Source organism: Notothenia rossii, assembly GCF_949606895.1.
Source record: "Notothenia rossii genome assembly, chromosome: 7".
NCBI classification, from domain to species: Eukaryota; Metazoa; Chordata; class Actinopteri; order Perciformes; family Nototheniidae; genus Notothenia; species Notothenia rossii.
Genome location: NC_136905.1, coordinates 27,474,079 through 27,500,663, shown reverse-complemented (window position 1 = coordinate 27,500,663; position 26,585 = coordinate 27,474,079). Strand labels below are relative to the sequence as shown.

At 45.0% G+C, this 26,585-nt stretch overlaps 1 protein-coding gene across 3 annotated transcripts; it reads left to right on the top strand.

Annotated features, from left to right (window-relative positions):
* The first annotated feature begins 1,687 nt into the window (after positions 1-1,687).
* On the top strand, positions 1,688-26,188 carry sult2st3 (sulfotransferase family 2, cytosolic sulfotransferase 3). 3 transcript variants are annotated; one of them, XM_079640197.1, is made up of 6 exons: positions 1,688-1,933; positions 22,710-22,918; positions 23,130-23,256; positions 23,375-23,469; positions 24,718-24,898; positions 25,181-26,188. In XM_079640197.1, the coding sequence occupies exons 1-6, from the start codon at positions 1,795-1,797 to the stop codon at positions 25,294-25,296; spliced, it is 867 nt and encodes a 288-aa protein (XP_079496323.1). In that variant the 5' UTR covers positions 1,688-1,794; the 3' UTR covers positions 25,297-26,188. The 3 variants fall into 3 exon arrangements, with proteins under 3 accessions (XP_079496323.1, XP_079496324.1, XP_079496325.1); XM_079640198.1 differs by lacking the exons at positions 22,710-22,918; positions 23,130-23,256; positions 23,375-23,469; positions 24,718-24,898; positions 25,181-26,188 and adding an exon at positions 8,189-9,394 and having other exon boundaries at positions 1,799-1,933; XM_079640199.1 differs by lacking the exons at positions 1,688-1,933; positions 22,710-22,918; positions 23,130-23,256; ... (1 more) ...; positions 24,718-24,898; positions 25,181-26,188 and adding exons at positions 7,022-7,976; positions 8,189-9,394.
* The last annotated feature ends 397 nt before the right edge of the window (positions 26,189-26,585 follow it).

Below are 26,585 nucleotides of genomic sequence, written 5' to 3'. Positions count from 1 at the left end.
GGGTCGGAAATAGATGGGCGGGAATTCACCTCTCAAGATGAGAATAACACCTACGTCACTTCCTGGCGAAAATTACGGCCCCGCCCACTTTTGCGGGAAAACAACGCTGTCATTTGAATGGCGGTCAATACGATACGATAATACTTTATTTGTCAGATCAAGTCTGAAATTTGACTTGCGTCACAGCAGCTCCATGTCCAACATCAACAGACAAGTATCCAGACACAATAAATGAAACACAAACAACAAACATTTAACATAACAGCACAATCAGTGAGAGAAAACATGCTCAAGTTCAGCGTGCATTTGATCTGGGATTTAGCTCTATATTTACTGTGAGGATTGACTGATGCACAAAGGAGTGCTTCAGTCTGACTTTATCGAATTGTGGGACCCTGTATCTCCGATTAGATGTTAGCAGTTCATATTCACTGTTCAGAACATGGTTTGGGTCAGAGATTATGTTGTTGGACAGCCTCACTAGGTTGTTATGATAGGCTGAGTCGTAGAGTCTCTGACAGGGTTGACCAACAATCTTTGAGCAGATTTTTAACAGGTGGAGCAGTTTTGATTTTAAAGCTGCTGACAAACATTTTTACCAGGTAGTATTGCAGTACTGCAGAATAGACAAGATCACAGATGTAAAGAACAACAGAAGAATTTCTCTGCTCGCCCCAAAAGACCTAAGACGGCGGAGAAAATAAATTCTTTGTTTTGTCCTTTTGCAAAGATATTCAATGTGATCCTTCATGACAGCATATGGTCAATCATTACACCCAAGTATTTGTATGAAACTCCCTGCTTGATTTCAAATTCTGAAGTCTTTCTAATTGTTTTTAGTACCTTTAATACAGTTAGAAGCTATCATAAGCTAACAGGTGATTGTTTGCCTTAAGACTATCATAGTTAACGTTAGCTAATCACACTTCATTTCAAGACACCGGAATTGTTATTAATGTTAAACAAATAAAACTTTAAAAGCACTTCACATTACTCACACTCTGTGCGTTGTCGTTCATATTTATGTCTCCTACTCGCTAGGTGGCAGTGTCATGATAAACGAGCGTCCTAGGAGTGCGGTCCTAGGAGTGCGTAGGAGTGCGGTCCTGAGACTGCAGTCTCCGACGCTGCAGCTTCATGCTACTCTCGCCAACTGCTATATTTAACCATATATCGAGCCCGCTCGTCGATTTCCAATGATTTAATGTGATTGTTTGCCTGTCTGGCCATTTTAATCGGGCTCTTTGAAGATCCAATTAAGTTTCTGATCGGGTTGGAAAAAACTTCAGAATTTGAATTGACCGCCATTCAAATGACAACTTTGTTTTCCCCCAAAAGTGGGCGGAGCTGTCATTTCTGCCCGGAAGTGACGAATGTGTTACTCTCATCCATGGTACGTAGAAGTCCCATCTAGCTTGTTTTATCCAAAGTTATTTCAAGAATCTAACCACAAAAAAACTTGAATAGATTGGCAAAACTTCAATTCATTTTTGATTTAGTACTGAATTAGGCTACTACTTGATTGCCCAACAAAATTCAGCTCACCATAATAAAGTAAACACAAATAAATCAGAAATGTATAGTCTTGGAGGTTTTGATGTAGGGTAATTAGGTTTCAGTCATTTAAGTGCGTTTATGTGTGAGTTCTCATTTTTCCCATAGTTATGAATGCATCATGGAAGTCACTCCTACGCCTACGTGATAGTTTGTATGTCTGTCTGTGTTTGGCTTTTATGTACACGAGTTGCCAGTTGCAAACAAAGCTGACAACAGCTTATAGTCAACGCTCTCAACATGTCTTCTGGCGGCTTGAGTCTGCAGTATCAGGGATTTCTGCTTCCTAGAGAAACTCACTCCTTAGAGAGCCTGGAGTTTGCACAGGAATTCAAGTTTAGGGACGATGACATCATGGCTGCCGTTTATCCGAAATCAGGTTAGTGTTGTTTTGGGCTCACTGCAGCCTTAACAGCAACTTAATCGGTTCAACAAAATCTGACAACTATTTTATTTTGCATCACTTCGGGTCCTTTTTCCTCTCTCTGCTGCTGGTGGACTTGGAGCAGAGTTGCGAAGTTGTGTTTTCTGCAACTTTCTTAGTTGTGTCAGTTAACCGGCATGTGTAAAATAGTACAACGTTAGCTTCCCTTTCCATTATGTGAATGGCTTTTTATGATCCTTTTTAAGCGTCTTTGTGCTCTAGTTGTTTGGTTAGGTGAGCTTCTGCAAATGTCACTCTCTTGACTCTTGTCTCTAATGGTAGGTATTCAGGTTGTATTCATGTTGGTGATAGATCCATTGCGATAAAATAGTGCAATAAATAGTGTTTCTTTAAAAGGTGTGTATAGACTGACCAACAAACTAAACCCTAATCATAGCCTAACTATGAAACAAACTTAACTTAAATGTGACATTTAATGCAAAATACGCATTTTTCATGGCTTTGCAATGTGTCTCTGCGTCTTGAGATCCTCACAAATGAGTAAAGATCTTTTTTCCCCCTCCAAAATAGTGTAATATCGAGCAATTTATAACCAGATATGGGGTTTATGTGCCATAGGACTGACTCAAGCCAACTGAAAATCCCTGCCATCAGAATACTTGTTGTTCTTGTTGTTCTGTTTGCCATTGTTATTTCCACGCCACAACCTGGTAACGCCTCATATGCAGGAATCAACAGAAAAGCCTTCATTGCTCCATCATCAAACAAAGTAAAGACCCAGTGGATTAATATGATTGGTTATGACTGACATGTGCCCACAACCACTGAAAAGCTCTCTCTCAACAAGGGTTAATAGTAGGGGTTAAATTGGGATTTGATATGTGGTGGAGGGGGGGCTCTGTGTGGAGGTTCGAGGGGGTAATATACACAATATCTTTTTACACATCAAGCCTTCAAATTGCTATTTTAAATCAACATTGCTCTGCACACTTGCTAAACAGTGGCGGCTGGTGGAATTCTTTCTAGGTAGGCTGAGAAAAACAATGGCATTAGCAATACTTGCATACATATATGTATGTATGTATGTATGTGTATATATGTATATATATGTATAAGATTAGGGATGGGACCATATAGAGAGGACTGAACATTCTCACATGAGTGACTTGAAAGCTGTCTAGCTTCCTATTATGGCAGATGAGGGAATAAAGAGCATGAAAACAATTAATTTATCATGAAAAAAAACTCACAAAATGAAGCTTTTTTCCATTTTATATCTTTCATTTATGTGATGTACCCAAACATTGTGTCATATCCGAGATGCAATACAAATATTTAAATGAATCAATTAATGCAGATCTAATAAAGTAGCTCAATGCTGTCTGGATGAACAGTTTTGCAGGCTTTTATTTAAGAATCTTTTCGTGTGCCTACGTGTTCCTCCAGCAAAATGGAACTTTGCCTCCAGGTTAGACAGAGCTATGTTGGAGAAAAAAGAGCAGAGCTGTTGGAGCTGTTCCAACACGTTACAGACCACTGACTCTATCCATTGTGCAATAGTTATAGCACACAGATCAAAAGTTGTGTTTTCTGATATGCTTTAAAATAGGGCTGCACAATTTTGGGAAAAAATCTAATTGCGATTTTTCTGACAAATATTGCAATTCGATTTGCCATATTTGTTTTTAAGCGACCCAACGGAAGTTTATTGTAAAATGCGGCCATATCTCCAGCTAGGAGGGTCGCATCAATGTGCTCCCGTCTCTAGCACCCCCGCAGCCCGAGCTACGAGTGAAAGAACTAAACTTACATGAAACAGGCACTTTCAAAAATACTTGGCAGGTGATTGGATCAATCTGTCTTGGATCACCTTCTATCATGGGCCACTTCTGATTGGTTAACAATGGTTGATACATGTGGAGCACAGCACTTCTGATTGGTGTGGATGACTGACACACAAGGAAAGAAATCGCAGGCTTTGCGATTTGGTAATCGCATCATTTCAAATCGCGATTTCAATTTAAAATCGATTAATCGTTCACCGTATTTTAAAGGGGATTTTTGATTATGCTGATATACTTTTATAAAATTCAACTGCTTCAATGATGAAACGATGGAGAACGCCATAGAGCCACGTACATCTGGAAGGGAGAGCAGGGGACACAAGCCTTGATAACAAAGAGCAGCACACAACTTTGGTGGATAGCATCCTCTTGCAAATAGCCAATCATGAAGCAGATGGGGTTGCAAATACTTTGCTCACAGGGTTTGGAAGGTTACTTAAAAAATGTGACCTGACCTGCCGAGAGGAACATTCAAATATCACACCAAACAGTGTGTCAAGTTGGTAGATGATTAACTCTAAAGACTTAAGGTTGTCATTTTCCAAAGTTTTCTCTACTAAATATTAATTTGTAGGGGTTGAAATCTCCTCTGCTGATGGATAGCTCATTCTGGCATGAAAAATATATTCCTTAACAGCAGTTGCCTTGCCATCAGGGCCGTCCCTGGCCAACTTGAGGCCCCACGCATAGTTAGTTGATGAGGCTCATTTCCATTATTAATAAAAAAAACAGAAACGATCAATTAAATATTGGCTACATCTAAAAGAAAGTGACCCCCACTCCTACCACCGCAAAGCCCTGCAGTATCAAGAGATTCATATGGAAAAGAGCCACCTCTCTCAGCTGGTCCTGACACTCTGTTCACAAACCGGTGATCTGCCTCAAGACCAGTCTGAGCCCACAACTATTATTAGAGTCAACCAAATTATAACAAAACACACAAAAAAACACCTCACTTATTGGAGCACTAAATCCCAAATACAAAGTAAAATGCAATGCTATCTGGCCCTAAAAAGACAGTACTCTGTGGCAGCCTACCTGACCACAGTGACTGATGTTAAACACAGGAAGATGTTGACAAAGTACAGACTGGCCATAGAAACAGGCAACATGGCTGCCAAAAGAGGAGCGATCAGCGGGGGTGCCGCGCCACACTAATTGTGCCGCATAAACGCATAGGTGCGCCGCATTTGAGACCCCACGCAGTCTGCGTGATCTTCCTGTAGGGAGGGACGGCCCTGCTTGCCATTGTGTTTAAATTGAGGCCCAATCCCAAACCACTCTCTAGACCAGGGGTGGGCAATTATTTTTTCCATGGGGCCACATGAGAAACAAAAAATATTGTGGAGGGCCGGGCCAAAAGGCTGAACTCAATTCTGCATAATATTAATTGTATTTCTTTATAAAAAGCAGTAAATAGCATTGTTTTGACAAGCTGGTAAGAGTATATGTTATAGTTGAGCAATGAAAAAGTGAGGTTGCCTTACAAAAAATGTAATTTATTCAATCAAATTTCCCAAAACAATGGTAAACAAAATGTGAAAGTTTTTCACAATTTCTGACTCATATTAGTAAAAAATTTCAGTCGCATTCACTACAAAACACATTTTGAGTTTCATATACTGTTGGAAAGTTGTGTAAAGGTTCTTAGCATTCTTAAGACATCACAACATTGTCTTTGTGCTCCAAACATTCAGCAAGATACATCATATTGAAATGTCACTGAACATCACTGAACTGTGATTTTGAGAAAAGGCTTCCAAAGAAAGTGTCCCAGTTCACTGCTAGTTGGTTCCTTTACATGCCTACATTTGTAGTCTTACCACCTCATTTGGTGTTTTTAAGTTCTTTTTTCTTGTTCAGTGAGAGAAATCTAGTCTCTGCTGGGCTTTAACGAGTGCATCGAAGTCAGGTTGAATGTCTGAGGTGGAGATGCGAAGCACAGCTGACAGATGATCATCAGTGAGAGAGGATCTATACCTGGATTTTATAAACTTCATCTTTGAAAATGTTTGTTCACATATGTAGGTAGAGCCAAAGAGAACCAACATCTTCTGAGCATGTCTCCTCATGTTTGGAAAGTTCTCCTCCTCGAGAGAAGAGTAGAAATCCAGCATAGATCCTGACTTAAAGCGCTCTGCCAGTACTGCATCAGACTGCAGGTCAATGAGTTCCAGCTGAACATCACTGGGTGCATTATCCATACTGCAGGTAAAGGGAGAGGAAATCATGAGCATTTCATCCTCGATTGTTCGGAGATCTTCAAATCGCCTTGAAAACTCACCATGCAATGCTCCTAACATGGATGAGTACCTGCGGAGGTGATCAGCTGATGGTGTGACTTCTTTCAGGGTTTGCATGTGAGTGAGAGTGTTGCTCTCCAGTTGGCTTGAAAGAAACTGCATCTTTCTCATGAAAGCCTTCACCAGGCTGTGCATTTCATGAACAAAAAGGCCCTTGCCTTGCAGTTTGGTGTTCAGTTCATTCATCAGTGCAGTCACATCAACAGCAAATGCAAAATCTGCCATCCAGTCCTCGTCTGAGAGCTCTGGGATGTCTTTGCCTTTCTTCTCACAAAACTCTTGAATCTCTGCTTTCAGGTCCCAAACTCTTTTTAGCACTTTGCCCAGGCTGAGCCATCTGACAGCTGTGTGGTAGCCGATGTCACTATGCTCAGTCTCATGCTCCTCCAAAAGTGCAACAAACTGTCTGTGATTCAATGCCCGTGCCCTGATGAAGTTTACTATTTTAGTAACAACATCAATAACATGGTGAATTTTTAGCACTGACTTGCACAACACATGTTGGTGTATAATACAATGCAAAAATACCAATTTCTGATCTGCGTCGATTTCAGTCACTTTATCTTGCATACGTTTCAAAAGTCCAACATTTTTACCTGTAAGATTTGGACAACCGTCTGTTGTGACACCTGCCAGTCTGTCCCATTTCAGTCCCAGCGTGTCCATGCACGCATTTACCTCCGTGAACAGATCGCTCCCTGTCGTCGTCCCTTTCATCGGCCGCATTGCTGCCAGCTCCTCCGTAATCTTGAAGTCCGGCGTTATCCCACGGACAAATACGAGTAACTGCGCTGTGTCGCGGACATCACAGCTCTCGTCCAAAGCCAAGGAGATAAAGTCAAAACTTGCCACTTCATGTTGCAGCTGAAGCTCCAGATTCCCCGCAATGTCCTCGATCCTTCTCGTCACGGTTCGCCTGGACAGCGGGACTTGCTCAAAGGCTTCTTTTTTTTCAGGGCATATTAGTGCTGCAGAGTCCACTAAGCACTCTTTGACAAACTCCCCCTCTGAGAATGGCTTACTGTGTTTAGCTATTTTGTGGGATATCACGAAGCTGGTCTTGGTTGCTGCATCCTTGGATGTGTGAAGCTTGGTAAAAAAGCCTTGCTGCTTTTGCAGCTTAGCTAGCAAAGCGTTCGATGTGCGCGCCCTTTCAGCATCAGTCAAGTTTTTGTATTTCTCCGCGTGTTTCGTCTCGTAATGCCGACTCAAATTGTAGTCCTTGAACACGGCGATCTACTCCCCGCAAACTAAACACACGGCTTTACCTCCGACTTCAGTAAATAAATACTTAGCAGTCCAATTTTTGTTGAAAACCCTACATTCGGCATCTACCTTTCTTTTTTTAGCATCAGCTGACATTTTTGAGCGCTAAAGTCGTCTTGTGACAATTATCCAATAACGCGCACGTCTTGATTTGACGTATTGCGTCATTATGTACGTGAATAAAAAACAACTTCAAAATAAAAGCATTGCAGCTTTAGTCCATGCATGAGGTAAAATTAGAAAATATGTTTATTTTGTAATTTCCAATTAACCTTACACGGGCCAGTCAGAGTCAACCAAAGGGCCGTATGTGGCCCGGGGGCCGTACAGTGCCCAGGTCTGCTCTAGACCCTACCCCTCCGTGACAGAGTGAACTCCGTCTGTAGCCACACTCGCAGCTTAATGAAGTTCCCTCCATTAAGGGTTAAGGGTATAAATACAGCGCACCGCATTGGGACGACCTCCCCTCTCTCCGCAGGAAACATAAACGGACGTCATGTTGTCCCACATATCTCGGCTGCATGGAACTACGTTGCTATCCGTTGCCTGTAAGAGGGTGCAATGGCAAGATCCAACAGAAGGCGCAGAAGGTCGAGGCGCATCTTAGCGATGTGCCAGTGGCAGGTAAACATTTAAATATTGCTAATGCAACAATTCTCTTAACTTTATTTCTTGTATAGTAGCCTAATAACTTTGTATGTGTATACAGGATAGTGTCTCCCCTAGGTTTACTGCGGGGGGGGGGGTGGCATTGGGATATATATTTTTTAGTGTGTGTGTGATATCTTGGAGTATAGTATTTTAACAATACTGTGTCCTGTGTTTGTCTTTTACAGGGGGGAAAAGGTCTTTACATGCAGCTCAATGCTACTGCCACAATTCTCGCCTTGTATGCCAACCCTGAAGCCTGTCTAAAGAAGGACTTTAGAGTTAAGCGGTGTGGCTTATTTAGTGCAGATGCTTCCCTCCCAAAAGGACCACGGATGGGGGCAAGATATCGAGGTGCTTCTTCTCCTCTACAGCTTGGCCCATGGACTATCGCTCTCTGTGGTGAGTTCAGCATTCGGGATTCCCAAATCGACGGTCCACAGGATCATCAAACACGTCATCGGGAAGATAAAGGCCAACCTGAAGACCCTCATTTCCCTGCCAACCGAAGATGAGCTGCCAGAGATTGCAGACGGCTTCTGTCAGCTTGCAAAGAGTCCTGCATTTCACCGTGCTGCTGGTGTGATCGATGGATGCCATATTCGCATCAAACCTCCAGGAAACGAGTACCACAAGAACTACATCAACTACAAGCTGTTTCCTTCCATCCAGATGCAGGCCATCTGTGACTCAACTGGGAGATTCCTGGATGTCTTCATCGGCTATCCAGGCTCCGTTCATGATGCCAGAGTACTTCGCAACAGCCCCATCTTCTGCCTGGCACTGTTTCCCCCAGCTGGTTGGTTCCTCCTTGGGGACGGTTGTTATCCCTGCCTGGAAAAACCAGTAGGATTACTCACACCCTACAAGGTCCCTCACGGCCAGGTGCTGGCCAGATTCAACGCGCATCATGCCAGGGCTCGGTCTGTGGTGGAAAGAGCATTTGGAAGGATGAAGACTCGCTGGAGGGCCACCCTTTTTCAAAGCGCTGGAGGTCAGTCCAAGCTTTGCCCCTGACATAATTTCATGTTGTGCATTTCTGTGCATAAACATGAACGATGTTCTTGAGGATGCTGAAGCCTTCCCCCCTGAAGATGGGGACCAGAATCCTCCCTCTGCCGCAGCATGTGGACAGGAAAGTCCCGGACACCACCTAAGGGACAGGATTGCTGCACAACTCTGCTCCTGTCCAAATGGCACCACACCTGAGAGAGCACGATTACATCAAATTAACTTCGTTTTTTTGTGTTTTTTTTGGAAAAACGTGGTTGTCTGTTAACTTGTGTTTTTTAAATTATGTGCACACATACCTGATTTAATTTGTGTTTGTTAGCAAGCTCCACTTCTCACTTTAGCAAAAAGAGGTGAAATAAAAAAAACCTGTGCAACGTTGATTTCAAACTTGGTTTCCCTCAATTGTCTTTCGGCATAATCCCAAATTGGAGATAAATGTCCTTACCTCTTGGATCATTCAATCGCATTATAGGAGCACAGAGCAAAGGTTCAGAAAATGAACACAGGTCTTCTAATACAATCACTTTTGTTTTTGAGTGCAACTCTGCAAATGGTTTGACATGAGCAATTAATGCCGTAAATGGCATGTATATTTTAATGCCTTATACCTATGAAGCGCACACACATATCTTTATTTAAAATGCTGATATGCAGGGTTAATATTCAGATTTTGAAAAAAACAGTTTTGTTCCATGCACAACATTACTTTGTGCAAAAGTTTTCCTTCTACGTTATCAATCCCACACAGAACAATGTAGCCATCTAAGTAACAATCAAGCAAAAGCAATGTCACCCTCATCACCGGTCGACCTGTATTTACTATATACCCATACAATATTCAAGACATGAAGGACAGTACGTTAAATTAGGTTTATTCTCTTCCAAATAAATAATACAAGCGAACAAAAACAACTCTTTACAAGTAACATCAATAATCAACATAAAAATGACCAATGGTGGGGGGGGGGAATCAATCACATTTTGTCGACCATTTTTTCGAACAGGGTTAGAAATGTCTCTGATACCTCATTCACACCAACGCAACTCCGGTTCAAGCTCCGTGTTAGATCTTTTCAGGTTCAGAACTGGTTCTTCGGTTTAGCTCTGGCTCTTTTCACACCGCCCAGAATCCGACTGGGAATGTGTCATTGCGTCATCATTTAGGTCATGAGGTAACCGTTTGCGTGCCAGTTTCATAAAGCCAAACCGCTCGGATGAAATCAGTTGCATTCATTTCTTATGGCTCTATCTGCAGCTTTTCCGGAGTCATTTCTGTGGTTTAGACTATATTCTTATAAAAAAGTGTACTCGTGTCAATAAAGTTTTTTTTAAAACTCAACTGCTTCCGAGGTCGGTCTTATTTCTTAAGGTGGACTGAACCATGAGTGTGGAGCAGTGTTGGGACTAACGCGTTACAAAGTAGCGTTACTGTAACGCCGTTATTTTTGGCAGTAACTAGTACTCTAATGCGTTATTTTTTAAATTCAGTAACTCAGTTACCGTTACTACATGGTGCGTTACTCCGTTATGTTTTTTATATAGTCTCGGCTCCCAGACGTTGGTGAGCGGTGCCAACAGCGAGGCGAACAGAGATGAGAACTGTACTTAAGTACAGTACTTGAGTAAATATACTTAGATACTTCCTGTGTCACATGCGGAGACGCGCTGTGGGCGTGTTTGTGTTTACTGTGGACTAACGTATCTCATTTAAATGAACTGTAACCTTCACCCAGGTATGTAAAAGCTGTTCTCAAATGAACACGTGAAGTAAAGTTTAATATTTATAGTTTTATAGATTTATAATTAGTTCTAATGAGAGGTGATCAACGTGAATGCTCAGGTTCAACCTTAACACGCAGACACGTTGCTTCACCATGAGCAGAAACGCCGGGTTACGTAATGTAACCCTTGTTATATTAGCACAGGCGGAGCCCTCTACTGGACTCTATGGGTACTACCTTATCATGCAAGCATTCACCTACTGAGATTTCTATAGATGTAGCCGGCCCCGGGGCGGGCCTACCTGAATGCGTGCGCAGCTCACTTCCGTATAAAAGGAGGCCTCGCCTCCTGACCACCATCCTACACCACTCTTCAGCGAGCGGTATAGGACAGACAGTGCCCCAAGGTAGAGGGCTCCGCCTGTGCTAATATAACAAGGGTTACAATAAATAACCCGGCGTTATATCTCTCACAGGCTCCGCCTTCTACTGGACTCTATGGGTACAGTGGGCGGAGCCCCGATGTATGCACGCACTGTCGTCCAGCACACCGTTCCACCTCACTGTCCCTGACCGGCTTAAGCAGCCGCTGCGCCTCACTCACCTCTCCCTCGGTTGTAACCGTGGAGAAGTCCAGGCTGAGGCCGATAGAGCACACCCTGACGCGCTTGCCTCGCACAAAAATGTGCTCGAAAACAGTGCTGAGGGCTCCCCTGCGTCCGCTTATAGGCAGACAGGGAAAGTCCGCAGCTGTATGGGTTCACTATGCACCCTCTCTTCTGTGTCCCTAAAGAGCAAGGGGAGAGCGCAAGTGCCCCCTATGTCCCCACACTCAGACACTGACCCCGTGCAGAGTGTGTACGGACTATAGTATGGAGGGCTCTCCCCCTCCTGGCCCCAGGCAGGCGAGGGGAGCCCTTTAGCCCTGTAAGGGTCCAAAGCGCATTACGTCACCCCGCGACCCTCCAGGAGTCCGGAGAAACGTAAGCGCATTTACGCCCGGGGAGGGGGTCAGATGCCAACTGACCCACAGACCCCCCCCTCCTCACCAGTCCTGTGTTGCCCCAGCAAGCACAGACGCTGAGAAAGAGCCAGACATATCCAAGAGATAAAACTTTATGAAGGGACCTGGCGTTGACCAAGACGCCGCCGTGCATATGTCCTCCACACTCACACCGTTGAATAAAGCTGTCGACGCAGCCACAGCTCGTGTGGAGTGCGCCCCGTGTCCCCCGTGGGACAGGTTCCCCCTGCCTGCTCGTAGGCGTGTGCAATGCCTCAGCAAAGCCAGCCTGCCAGGCGCTTCTTGGACAGAGCTTTTCACCCCGCCCCCGAAGCACACAAACAGCTGTTCAGTGCGTATCAGGGTAGCTGTGCGCTCTACATAACATGCTAACGCGCGCACCGGGCAGAGGAGGTGTAATTTAGCTTCCCTGGCCCCACCATGGGGTGGAAGACTAAATCCCCCCAACTGAATAGGCCTTGACCTGAACGCACTCCTTGGGCTCTTGGGCACAAAGGAGGGGTTCGGTCTGAGTGTCGCCCCACCCCGGTCACCCCGAATCAGTAAACAGCTCGGGTGCACCGACAGAGCGGTTAACTCGGACACTCTTTTGGCTGACGTTAAGGCAAGTAGCAACGCTGTCTTCCACGACAGTGTTTTCAGGGAGAAGAGCTCTAGAGGCTCAAATGGCTCTGTGACCAGAGCCTCGAGAACCAGCGGCAGGTCCCACTGCGGGTTGGAGGCGCGCACTACTGGGCGCAGCCTCCTGACCCCCTGTAAAAACCGCAACATCAGTGGATGAGAAAAGGCTGACCTGCCGTTGAATCCCTCATGACAAGACGAGATGGATGCCGCATACACTTTGTAGCAGGATGAGCAAGTCCTCTGTCCACCAATAACTGTGAAAAGGACAAAATAGAGCCCAACTCACAGGATAGGGGCTCTATTTTCCGCTCCTCACACCATCGCTGGAATCCCAGCCACTTCGGCCTGTCACAGGCTGTGGTGGATCCTGCTCTAGCTGCCTGGATAGACTGAATAGCGCTGTCAGACAATCCACCCTGTCTCAGCCTGTCCCTCTCAGGAGCCAGCCCTGGAGAGGACGGCCCAGAGTGGGTCACGCCCCGATTGCACCTGCCTCTTGAGACATCGCCCCCCAGAACTGGGGAATTGCCCAGGGCTGGCCCACCTTCATCTGTGTCATCTCTGAGTACCACGGAGCCCCGACGCGATCCGGCGCTACCAGAATGACTGCCAGACGTTCTCGCCTCACTCTCCCCAGGAGAGGGAGAGTGAGACGCAGCGGTGGAAAGGCGTATAGCAGCTTCCTTGGCCATGGCTCGTGTGCAAACGCGTCCACCCCTAATGGCGGGTCGTCGCTCAGGGCCATGGAGAACCACAGGGCACAGTGGCTGTTGCGCTGGCTGGCGAACAGATCCACTTCCGCTCTCCCGAACTGGGCCCAGATCTGCTTCACCACCTCTGGGTGAAGCGTCCATTCGCCTGGCAGGGGGCCGCCCCTCAACATGAGGTCGGCCCCCCTTTTCTCCAGTCCCGGGATATGGAGGGCTCTCAGAGATAACACCACCTCTGAAGCCCAGAACCACAGCCTCTCTGCTGTGGCCAACAAGGTGGCGGAGCGGACTCCGCCTTGCCTGTTGATATAAGCCACTGTGGTGCTGTTGTCGCTCCTGACCAATACATGTCTCCCTTGAATTAGGGGCATGAAATGCTGGAGGACTAACACTATCGCCCGTACCTCTAGGAGGTTACTGTGTCGTGTTTCTGTTAGAGACCAGCGCCCACCTATAGCCCTCTTCAGGCAGGTCCCTCCCCATCCTGTTCCCGTGAACACTGTGATGTAAGAGGTTACCCGTCCCAGTGGAGACCCCCTCCGGAGGCGCCCGGGAGACCCCCAGAACCGGAGGTTGCCCTCCACTGAGGGGGGGATGGTCACCAGCCACCGTTTGTGCCTCTTGGGATCCAAACGCAGGCTGGAGAACCACCTCTGCAGGCAGGGCATATGCAGTAACCCCTGCGGGACCACAATGTGAGCAGCCGTCATGAAACTCAAAGTCTGCATGACAGTTAAAGCTGTCACTGTCACCCCCTGTCACAGCCTGTGAACCGCCCGGAGAAGGGACGCACTTCTGCTCCCTGACAGGGTGGCGCGTAGCGCGCCTGCATCAATCACCACTCTCAACTACAACGCCTGTTGGTGAGGTATGGGGGTGCTCTTTTTTCAATTGATCGCAAAGCCTAATTTGGTTAGGTGTGTGATCCATTGTGCTGTGCAAAGCATTGCCTGTTCCCTGGACCCGGCCATGACTATGAGGTCGTCTAGGTAAAAGAAAAACTCATGCCGTGGGCGCGTAGCGGTTGAAGCGCAGTGGCCACACATTCTGAATGTGCATGGGGATAGGGAGTAGCCGAACGGTAATCTGTTGTACTCGTAGGCTATTCCCTGGAAGGCAAAATGCAGACACTTTCTGTGCTCCGGAGCAATTTCCATATGAAAGTATGCGTCTTTCAAGTCGATGGTGGTCAACCAATCGCCCGGTTTGCACTAGCCCCATTAACTGTTTTATAGTTAACATGCAGAATTTTCAGCAGGCAATGTAGCGATTCGGGCTGCTGAGATCTAGAATAGATCTGAATTCCCCTGTCTTCCTGAGAACCAGGAAGTACATGGAATAAAGACCATTTTCTCTGAGCTGAGGGTGCATAACAGACACAGCCTGTTTCTGCACCAGAGCCTGAATCTCTGCTGAGAGGAAACCAATCTCCTCCTGGTAAGACAGATTTCCTCTCGCAGGCCCATAAAAAGAGGTGGGACGCTGCAAAACTGGAGTGAATAGCCCCGTTTCAGCGTCCTGTCCATCAACTTTGTTAGCACACAGCTGAGTTTCCATTCCCCATAACATTGTGTTAATGGAAAGCCCTCAGCTGTGGGGCCGCAGCTATGAAGCTGTGATACTCTCTGGTGACCCATTCCGCCGCAAAACTCCCCGTGAAGGGAAGATTTGCCCATGGAGGGTCGACACAGAAAGGGCTGATTATTTACTGAGGTCCCTGAACGCACACCGCCGTGCGCTCTTGTGTGAGCGCGCGCTCCACCATAATGCTGATTTTACCACTAAGGTAAACAGCATTTCATCTGAGTCTTTATAGGCGTAGTGTGTTCTACTGAGGTCCCTGAACGCACCGCCACGCGCTCTTGTGTGAGTGTGGGCTCCGCCATAATGCAGCCTTTACCACTATGGAAAACTGCATTAATTGGAGTCTTTGCTCTAGGCGTAGTGTGTTCTCTGACAGCAATACGCCGGCCATAATGTCCCTGCACCCGCATAGCGCTCTCCTTTAGATAGCACTCCCTGCGGTTCATCCCTCTCATCTGCGCAGCCCACTAGCCACCTCCTTTACAGGAGCTACAGCTGGGGCAGCGAATGGGGAATTTGTACGGTTAACATTGTGTGTAACTGTAGCATTTGTGGAAACAAAAGACACTCAGATTTGGATACAGATCAACCTAATTCTTATTAGAAAACGTAGTGATATGTGCATTATACAGGGAGGAGGCGGGATTCGCCCTCTCGTCCCGGGCGGAGAGATGTTCTCCCCCCGCCAGGCCAGGCAGATCCGTGAAGATGGGCAGCCCTTCCCCGTGAGTGCTGGCACGCCGGTTCCACAGGGTGGGCTGAAGAGGTGGAGGGCGCCGCGGGCACAAGATCTCCGTGCCGGCACCTCTCCCTTCGTCTCACCGTCGCGCCGCGCTCCCTCGTCTGCAGAAAAGCCTGTGGAGGAGCACGCGCTGCGGTGACTCTTCTCTCTACTGAGGTCTTTGAATGCACCGTGGCCCGCCCTCTGGGGAGGGGGGCCGTGCGCGCCATCACAATGCCGTCTCTTCGAAACGGACATTATGGGAAAAAGTGGAATTGTGGAGAGAGATTACTCTTACTCTGGGATAAATGCACTCATTCTCACTGAATGCATTTTTCCCACACACACACATTACTCTAGAACTAGAGTTTACAAACCAGTGCATGACATTAAGGATTTTGGGAGATGGCCCTGTTCGCCATCTAAGCTAATTTACAGATGGCCCTGAGCCCAATAGAGATTGCCCTGAAAAATGCGTGCGGACGAAATGCCACGAAGGGTTTGGGGGGCCTCTCCATAGAACATTTAGATTTTTGCAGGTCTTAGATGCTGTCTGGTGCATTCTCGAGACTGAATTATAAGATGAACAAGCACATTATTATATTGTACAATTTCAATTTTATTCTTCATTTCACTTGTTTGTTTGTTCTTGTTTGTGTTTGCTCGCTTGCATGCCCTGCATAGCTATAAGAAATACTTAAGTTGTTGGTCAAGACACTTTTAAAAAAGTAGAAAACATTACATTCAGTTGTAACTGCCAAAACAAACATTATTTACACTATTATGGCCCCTGTTCAAAATGTTTGTAATGTTATCTACTGTAAGTTGGTCGAACGAATGCCTCCTCATCCGGAAGCTGACCGAGCAGACCCGAGCAGCAGTCGAGAGGAGCCGAGCGCATCCGCGAAGCATACAAAATGGCGACTTCAGAGTTCTCGTTGGCCGGCAAATCTAAATCTCTTCGGTCACAATAATTTCCCTTTAGCACAATACCGCTTCAGTTGCGCCACTTATGTGACAGACAAGAAGAGTATGTGACAGACAAGAATAGTCAATTCTAATGTCTAACACTTAATGTGGAGAAAGAGATGTCCTGTATGGGTTGATTGTGCGTTGATCTGTTGGTAATGCCTCGGGGTTCCGGTGGGCATGTAAACAAATGCATAATGCTGCGCTATACTTTGTGGCCTCACCCAGTTGCATAGCGACACTTATTGTTTAGGTATCTTTTAATAAGCAGGTAGTCCTATCATTAGCTAGAACTAGCTAGATCTAATCAATATGGACATAAACGCGAGTGAAGTCTAATCTGACGGGAGAGAGAGATCAGCTGCTGCTGACGAGTCGACACGCAGCACTGCATGATCACCTGCAGCGGTGAGCGGACAAAACACACACTTCAGGTTAGAATATCACACGTAGCTATTTTAATTACCTCTCAAACTACCTAAACTAGTTGTAGATATGTTTAGTTTTACTGTCGGGTCACTCATTACTGGATCCGCGAGCTGCTGGCATAATAGATTGCCCGATCGGGCAACCAGCAGGTGAGGCTTCATTGCCCGAGCTAAATACTAGATGGCCCCGGGCCATCGGGCAGCCCTTAATGTCGAGCCCTGCAAACGTAAACCACCGTTCCCCTGCGGAGGTCCCTGAACGCACCGCGGCCACTCTCACAAGGGCCGTGCGCCCACGTATTAACGCTGTATTTCCCATTCAACGGTGAAATGCATTAATCGGAGCTATTATACCAGGCAAGGTGTGTTTTCTGACAACAACACGCCGGCAATAGCGTCTTTTGAACCCGCACAGTGCTTTGACAGCACACGGTTTATTCTACTCACGTGCACACGCCCACCTGCTGGCTCCCTATACTGGGGTTTACAGCGGGGGCGGGGAGTGTAGGACAGTGTTTCTTCCGCTGGGGATGGGCAAGAATCAGCCACGCTGCGGTTACTCCTTATCCCGTGAGCAAGGAGATCGATCCATAGAGCCCTTCCGTAAAGACGGGGGCTCCCAGGAGATCAACACGGTCCTCTTTGGAAAAATGCCCTGCGACGTGATATCCCAGGGACATCACAAGGCAGGCAGCGGCGGCGGCCTGTGATGAAGTAGGGTCGACCCTATATCATGTGAAGCCACCGAGCACCGGTCCCCGGGGGAACCGGGCCTGGGGCAAGGCTCGTGGATCAAGCTACTTATTCGGCCTTGCGGCCCAATAATCGCTCTGACCTGGTGAGGCGGGGGCATCTCTAGCAATGAGCGAGTAGCCCACACACCCGCCGCCATGATCATCATCCAGGGAGAGTACAGCCCTGGGTGGTGGACTTCCATGGACGCCAGACTCTGAAGGGATGACGAACGTGAAATGGCACCGCCTCGGCCATATCCTGGTCCCCCAAACACTCGAAGCAGAGGTGGTGGGGATCGGCGCCCGCTATCTTTCTTTCTCTTTCTTCCTTTCTCTCAAAACATACGTCTCGGACTCAGTGCTAGGCTATCCCCTCCACTCGCTGAAGAGTAAAGGATGGTGGTCAGGAGGCGAGGCCTCCTTTTATACGGAAGTGAGATGCGCACGCATTCAGGTAGGCCCGCCCCGGGGCTGGCTACGTCTATAGAAATCTCAGTAGGTGAATGCTTGCATGATAAGGTAGTACCCATAGAGTCCAGTAGAGGGCGGAGCCTGTGAGAGATTTAACCTTATACAGTCTATGGCAGAAACACTGAAACTCTGAAACTCTTGTTAAGGAGCCTGTGACAGCATCCCAACAACTGTTGTGCAATGAAATATTGGACTACTAGTCATCTCGAACCGTTAGTTTAAAAAAGAAGGTGCGATACCGTTCCGATAAATATCAATAATTTCAAACATCGCGGGGAAATTCCTTCGACTCATTTTGAAGTTTTGGGGGAAGCCGGAAGTGACGTCAATGCGGGAACGCTTCACTGTGCGGCGAGAGAGCCAAACAAGGACAAAGTGTGTTGTCATGCGTAGAAATTGTGAATTACTGAGTTTAGGCACGTTAATAACGTTTTAATGAAGTTGACTACAGTATATTCATATTTGTCAGTGCTTTCATGTCAATTTGGCGAACATAAACATAAATGATCGTGGTGAAGATGATGATTAAATTAGGATTAAAAATCGGTAGTGAGAGCTGCTGAATTTCCTCCCATCGGATGTGATATAAAAACAAATCGATTATTTTTGTAGTTGTAAACTCAAGTGGATTACACTACATTTATTAGTGCTTTCATGTCAATTTCGCAAACAGATGATACATTAAATGATCGTGAGGATGATGATTTAAAAATTGTTTGTTTGAGCCGGTCTGCATTTCCTGATGAGAAAAAAAACCTATGCTTTTTGTAGTTGTAGTCAGTGGTGTAGTGGGCGTTGGACGCGGGGGTACCCCCACTTATTTGAAGCATGATTTCTTTTTTTTAATAGTCTAATACATCTAAAATCATTGCCAGTGTTATCATTTGCAAGTGTGTGTTTGTTGTAATAATGACGAAAAACATAATAGGCAGATTTCACAGTAATTATAATAAAAACGTAGCTCAAGCATTTATGCAACTTTATTTGAAGCTTGTGTGTGTGAGGGGCAGAACCGTGTATGTAGGGTGACCAGGTGTCCCGCACTGTGCGGGACTGCACACACAGCATTTTTATTATTTGTCCCGCGTCCCACACATTGAGACTATGTCCCGCATTTGAGTGATAGTCGCACAGAAAGGCCGGATCGGTTCGCTGACAGCCGGCACCGCCCTTTATTATTATATTGTCTAAACGGCATCATGTAAGTTGCGCTGACAGGCAACAGAGAGCCCCCCCCCAGAGGCTGCTCTGCTGCGGTGTGAACACGAAAACCCAGTGCTTTTCAAGCTCCAGTTCCGAACCGGCCCTGAAACACCGTTGCTGTGAATGAGGTATGAGTGCTGCATTATTTCTCTGTGGCGTTCGTCCTCTTTTTCTCCCTCGCCTTCTAGGCACTCCGGCACTCCCTTAGCACCTTTTCTTTTTTTGGGGGGGGGGGGGCGGGGGGCTGCTGGGTGGTTCCAGCCTCAGACAGTGATGAGGGTGGTGAGGGGTCTGGATCATCAGCCACATTTGGGGGGGGGGGGAAAGGAACAGGAAGCAGCCTCCGGATCAAAGAGGATTGTGGGGTTTGCCAAGGCTGAGGCAACAAGGACAGGAGGATTAATTGAAGGCCTTGCACCTATGGCCTCATCCATGGCCATGAAGAAGGGCCATGTTGCAGGGGTTTCTTCCCCCTGATCAGTCCCTGCTCCAGTCCTTGGCCTTTTAAGTTCCTATTGCAAACAAACGCATGTTAGTAATCTTTGTCCAGCTTTTTAAAAAACAAACAAATGTTTTACAATAAACCATTTACCTTGTATTTCTTTTTTAGGTTCTCCCATTTCTTGGAGTCTTGGGGTCGTCTCCTCCTCTAGGGGGGTCCGGGGGCATGCTCCCCCGTGAAGATTTTTTTTTTAAATATTGAAGTTAAAAGCATTCATCTGGTGCACTTTGAGGGCAACATTAACCCTACCTTAATAATACCTTAAAGCGGATAAAAGGCACTGGAGAACACTTATTCATTAACACCCTTTAATGAAGCAAACTAATGCCTTAACTCACTCAAATACAGTCGTTTACTTATTTCGGTGAAACGAATGTGCGTAGAGTTTTAAAGGATGCGGATAGTCTCACCTTGATTCTGGCCCATTGCTTATCGTTTTATAGATCTATTCTCATCCACCATCTTTGTTTGTGACGTAAAGAGTGTTCTGAATCGGACACTGAATGCATTGTCACAATGTCACAGCCAATCGGAGTCTGATTCAGAGGGTTGCCTGTCAGTTCCGTTGCTATGGTTCCGTTGTTATGTGTACTGAAACGAGAGATGGTATAATTCCACGCACAAAAACAAAATAAAAATTGGAATACGTTATTTTAGTGTCTTAAAAGTAGACTGAGGTATGAAGGGTTAACGTTACATCTTAGGACAATTTTTAGTCATTTAGTTCTGTATACATACTAACATATAAGGGTATACTTAGTGTGGTTACTCCATGTTTACTAGCAATAACATTAACGTTACATCACTCTTTTTCACTTCTTACTCAGTCAGCCAGAGTGCAGATATCACCATTAGATTCACAAACCTGAAACATCATCTATTTCTTCACTGCTGGTGATGACATTGTTTTCAGCTGCTGATACTGCTGCTGCTGCAGCTTGTGGCGCCTGCTTCGATGAAAATAACTTTCTAATATCCATAACTTTATAGGCTATTAGCTTAAAACTCGTCAGGCACTAGGAAGGATCACTTGTTCTTCAGGGCAGGGAAGGCTACGCAGTACGCAGGCTACTGTCCCACAGCGGCTGCCTCTCTGGTGGACTCTGGTACTGCACATTACTCCCGAGACTTTTTTAAAAAAGTTTTTTTTTAAGTGAAACATCCGGGGCTTTCAGAAAACATCCGGGGCTTGAGGCCAAGTAGCCACCCCCTAGCGCCGCCACTGGGCCTGTTTGTGAGACACATGTTGACCAAGGTCCAGTTCCTTAATGATTGACCTGTTATTATAGAATATTTAAACAATATATATTGGTGTTAAGGCAATGACCCACAGTGCACATTCATTACTTTCATTGCAGAAAATATGAATTGAGTGCATAACTCACTCCCATGCTTCTTTGGCAGCATTGCGTTTTTTGCTGAACAGGTCGTCCTTGTCCATCCTTAATGCAATAAGTGCCTTGGTTTTTACCACAGTCCCTGAAATTACAAATCACACTTAAGTTTAAACCGATTTTGTAAGTGAATGGATACATGAATTGACACATGTGTTGTTAGTTTGATTCCGATTTAGATTTGTACATCTTCAAAATAAAAATCTAATGTAATCTTGCCAAATCAAATTATCACGTGTAGAGTTCAAAATACATGTTCACAAAGGCATGTTTTAGTTAAGGTAACGTATTAATTATCGTTAAAAAAAAATAACCACATGGAACTCACATTTGTATGACGTTGTTTCCTCCATGCCCGAAAAGTGAGATTATCGAGTTTGTTTCCATGCAAACTCGCTGTCGGAGGCTTTTATAACCCACTACCCCTCCGCCCTGATTGCTTTGGAACAGCCCTCAATGTGGCGGACGGGAGTGTGTAGTGTGTAAGGTGTAGGGGGTGGTTTGGGATTTGGGATTTGGCCTGGGCCTGAGAGTGCACTACCCTCGGCATAGAGTGGTGCAGTGACGCGTCCTAAAACCCGGAAGTAAGCTGCGCATGGGTTCCCTCCATGGATGTATAATAAGAACGTGCCCTCGAAAAAAAAGCAATGGGATTTCTCCATAGGATTTTGGAAAATAGCTCGAAATAAGGTCTGTGGAAAACGAACCTGCAACGATCGTAAATATTGCCCGGCACTGCGCTCGTTATCGCTGACCCTTCGGTGCACAACCGATCAGATCACAGCTGTATGAAGTGGCCCAAGCTAGCAGGAAAGGTAACCATAGAATTAAGCATAACTAGCTGTTTAACATCAAGGCATTGAGCCCAACATCGCGATGAGGAAAGAGCATATTTTGTATCACTGCACCATTCTGTATCACTCTTCTGTAAACCCACTTGAGCCCAGTGCGGTTGATGTCAACTAAAGCACTGAGTTTGGGTACCATCATTAACTGTTATCATCCGACATAAAAAATTAACTCAGGTCAACTCAGACCTTCCTTTCAATCATTTTCCAGCATGTGTGAACAGTTCTGTGGGTGAATGACAGTAGTCACTGCACCAGTTATTACATTCAGCCCTTCCATGTGTATTTCTTTAACAATGAGAAGTCATTCTTGCATGGGAATGTCTTTCAGAGCCATTATTTCTAAATGGCATAGGAATATTTTTGAACAACAATTCCTATTTTGTTTGCACAGAGGAACACTTCACACATAACAATCAGTTCTGTTTCCAAACTTTTCCAAGAGATATGACCTCATTAGGGTGAAACAAGCCCATAGTGTCTGTTATTGAGATGTCTGCTTGAAATGGAATGTCCTCTTTTGCACATTCATTCAATCTACATTCCGTACCTCCTTATTACTGTTCATGTGTCATAGGAACCAAGTATTTCTGAGGAGTAATATCTCCTAGGACAATCGTAGATAGGTAAACATTGAAATCATAGCGAATAGTTGCTCCTCAAACCCCAGTGAAATCTTGTCAGCTTCTTTATTTGTGCATCAGATACTATAGTTGCAGCAGCCATTTTATCGACTGCTCTACTATTTTTTATCTTCTGCAGGTACAATCTGGATGCAGGAAATCCTCCCACTGCTCCTGAATGGAGGCGATCTGACCCCAATCCAAACCATCCCTAACTGGGATAGGGTCCCCTGGCTGGAGGAGAAAAGATTAGCAGTGATTGCGGATACGTTGACTGCTCCACGGGCAATGGTCACACATTTCCCTTTCCGACTCATGCCCCCATCCTTCCACGCCTCCAAAGCAAAGGTAAAAGGGTGGAGGCATTTTCTTTTCTTTTTAATTTTCTTTTGGAAACATCTATGAATTGAGCTCCATATTGTGGTGTTTCTGTGAAAGCTTCCACGTATTTGTCTGTAATTAAAAGATTTTTTTTTAAATGCTGTCCTTCAATAATTAATATCTAACACACATTGTATCTAGTGTGTTATTGAATTAGTCTCTCATGTCTCTGCTATAGGTGATCTATGTCATGCGGAACCCTAAGGACATCCTAGTGTCTTCATACTACTTCCATCAGATGGCCGAATTCCTTGATGATCCAGGGACCTTTGATGAATTCATCGAAAAATTCCTTGATGGCAATGGTGAGTGGTTTCATCCCCAATAAAGAGAGCTTCAGAATTATAATGTGAACACATTTTGAAAGGAAGTAAAAGTCACCTTTGTATTTATGCTGAGGTCTATTTTCCATGTTGTCTGCAGTGATGTTTGGAAAATGGACCGACCATGTGAAAGGCTGGAGAAGTGCCGAGCTGGGAGACAGGATACTGTTCATCACATATGAAGAAATGTGTCAGGTACTGTATAACATAAACATGTGGAGACAGCTTATTCACCAAAGGCAGTGATCTTACTCACTATTGCAGCTGAAGGCAGTCCAAAACAAGCCACAAGGCACTTTGACGTCTCAAACAAAACCCCTCCACTCCTTCCTTTCGTTTGACAATCTTTTACAAACACATGCAAAAAAAATTTAATACAATCCAATACCAGAGGAAGTGAGATGCCGATTGTGATTGTGATTGTGATTGCGGTTAGAAATTGGCTATCCTTTCTCTATGCAAGGCACGATAAAATGGTATTATTGGAAATAGTTCAGATTTTTTCACTAGATCAGAATACCTTCCATGTACGCATTTGCTCATTTCGTCCCCATGAAACACCTTTTGTATACTCCCATTTAACCTTTATCTTATGTATTTTTAACCAGTTACCGTGATTTTCCATTTATTATTTGCTTTATTAATTACCTTCCCTTATATTGTGTTTCAATTTGTGCCTGTGTCAGTTAAGTTAAGGCGGTGTGTGGCGCAGTGGGTTGTGTGTTGGTGTTCGGATCAGGGGAGCACAGATTCAAACCCCACTGCAGTCAGCATGTCGTTGTGTCCCTGGGCAAGACACTTCACCCCAAATTGCTCCTGTGGGGATTGCCCATAGTATTGATTATATATGTCGCTTTGGATAAAAGCGTCTAACAAGTGACATGTAATGTAATGTAATGTAATTAAGTAGTTATTAAACATGATACAAATATAGATGGGGCCCTCCCAGCTGAATGCCTCCTAAATCCTAACCTCCGGGGGTTTTCCGCCAAGTTTATATTGGTTGATTAAATGACTTAAATTGAATTGAATGAACGGTTGTGTCTAGATTCCATGAATCCATTCATTGAAATGCATGGTTTCACCATGGGAGGGCGCTTCCTATCAAAAAGCACGTACAGCTGCCAAGCTATACTGATGAAACTTTGGTCTTTGTTCATGCCATGGTCGACACTGTATGTTAACTAAACATACAGTACATTAGTTGCTAACTTCAATAATGTTGGCTGCCCCTCAGTTGTCAATCATTCACATGTATTGACATGTATATGTTAATGTATTACAATTGTGGCTAGCAACTGACTACCTGTCTCCTGTGTAAAGAAAACTTAGATGGAGTCAGAGCAAAAATCATGTAAAAGTTCTTCATTAGAGAATGTGCAGTATAACAGCTCCCGTTGCTCCACACACATGAAAACACATGTCCATGTTCCCCGTGTTTAGGACCTCCCAGCAGCTCTCAGGCAGATGTCAGATTTCCTGGGCCGTAACCCGAGTGATGACACTATTCAGAAGATAGCACAACATTGCACCTTCAAGACGATGAAGACAAACCGCATGTCCAACTTCAGCTTGGTCCCCAAGCAGTACATGAACCCCGAGAAATCTCCGTTCCTCAGGAAAGGTGAGGCGGCGTGTGTCCATCATCATAACCTCTATTTTTTGCATTGAACTGTGTGAAGTGTCAACCTGGTTTAATTTTTGTGTGTGTGTGTGTGTGTGTGTGTGTGTGTGTGTGTGTGTGTGTGTGTGTGTGTGTGTGTGTGTGTGTGTGTGTGTGTGTGTGTGTGTGTGTGTGTGTGTGTGTGTGTGTGTGTGTGTGTGTGTGTGTGTGTGTGTGTGTGTGTGTGTGTGTGTGTGTGTGTGTGTGTGTGTGTGTGTGTGTGTGTGTGTGTGTGTGTGTTAGGTGTTCCGGGAGACTGGAAAAAACATTTCAGCTCAGAGCAACTGGCCAGATTCACTTCAGCTATTCGCAAAGAGCTGCAGAGTGAGAGCTTCACTCTGCCCTACAACCTGGATTAACCATAAACTGGGGCAAAGAAGAAAATATAACATCCAGGCAAATAAAAAACAAAGCAGTAAACTACTGAGAATTAACACATAGCTATTGTATTTTACACATCAATCGAATTATGCTGTTAGTCGGCTTTATTCCTACACATTTATATCCTTTCATTGATGTTAACATGTTTTTAACTGAGTTATTGTTGCATTTGAGCAATTTAGTGACATTTCTTTCAGTAATGAAAGATAATTAGTATAATTGGTGTAGGGTTTCAATTTAAATGAACTATTATTTAATTATTACTTGATTGATATGCATCCCTTCTTTTATTACTGTGTGCATGCTTGCTTCAGCCTTAGTAAAGTAAAAGAACATTTGAACCTGCTTTGTAAACTTATTTTTTCCTATGAGTGTTCCCTTAAGGAAATATATGACTGAAAACTGTCTTGGTGTTCTTGACATTTGGTTTTGTTCTTCGTACATGGGTAACCAAGTTATCGCTTTGTCCTAAAAAAAGTCACTCAGACATAGATAGAATTAGAATCATCAATACATTCCATTCAACTTTAAGTGAATCTCTAAACCTGGGGAAAGAATCACGAGTGGTTAATTTGTCACAAATCGTTATCACAGGTTAGCAGGAGGGAGGACACCAGGACTTGTTAAACCAGCACAGGCATTTAGTCTTCTCTCATTTGCAGGCATAACACTTTTTGCAAGTCAAAAACAGCGCCTGACTCGTAAATTGTCAAAGAGCTAAGGAGTAGTACATTACTAAAAAATGAGAAAGAAATGTCAGGCCTTATCCCAGTTAGACAAATGAAAACACACAGCTCATTATCAAAATTCATGAATGTTCAGTTTTTTTTGTCTAACCTTTAGTGAAGTAATAAAATGACTTCAGGCAAACATGTGTCTGAAACCAATGCGTGTCTGCACCCTGAAACAACCAAAAGGAGAGGCAGAAGATACTATCCTCACACACACACACACACACACACACACACACACACACACACACACACACACACACACACACACACACACACACACACACACACGGTGAAGTCAAACAAATGTTGCAGCGCTTGTATTTCATTCAGCCACTAGCTGGCAGTGACACATCATCAGCATTTCTGCAGACTCTGTTTACTTCAGCAGCCAATCCTACACAAAATGCAAAAACATAATTTTCTCATATATATTTATACATAGGAAATCGATCATAGACACACTATATGCATCATCATTTTATATTGCAATGTAATATTCCTGCACAATGTTTTATTATGTATTCTGAAACTGG

Bases quoted from the DNA above. Each gene is read 5' to 3' on its own strand.
- sult2st3 (XM_079640197.1), top strand. From the start codon at position 1,795: ATGTCTTCTGGCGGCTTGAGTCTGCAGTATCAGGGATTTCTGCTTCCT. The intron at 22,919-23,129 runs GTAAAAGGGTGG...TCTCTGCTATAG, and splicing joins TCCACGCCTCCAAAGCAAAG to GTGATCTATGTCATGCGGAA. The intron at 24,899-25,180 runs GTGAGGCGGCGT...TGTGTGTGTTAG, and splicing joins ATCTCCGTTCCTCAGGAAAG to GTGTTCCGGGAGACTGGAAA.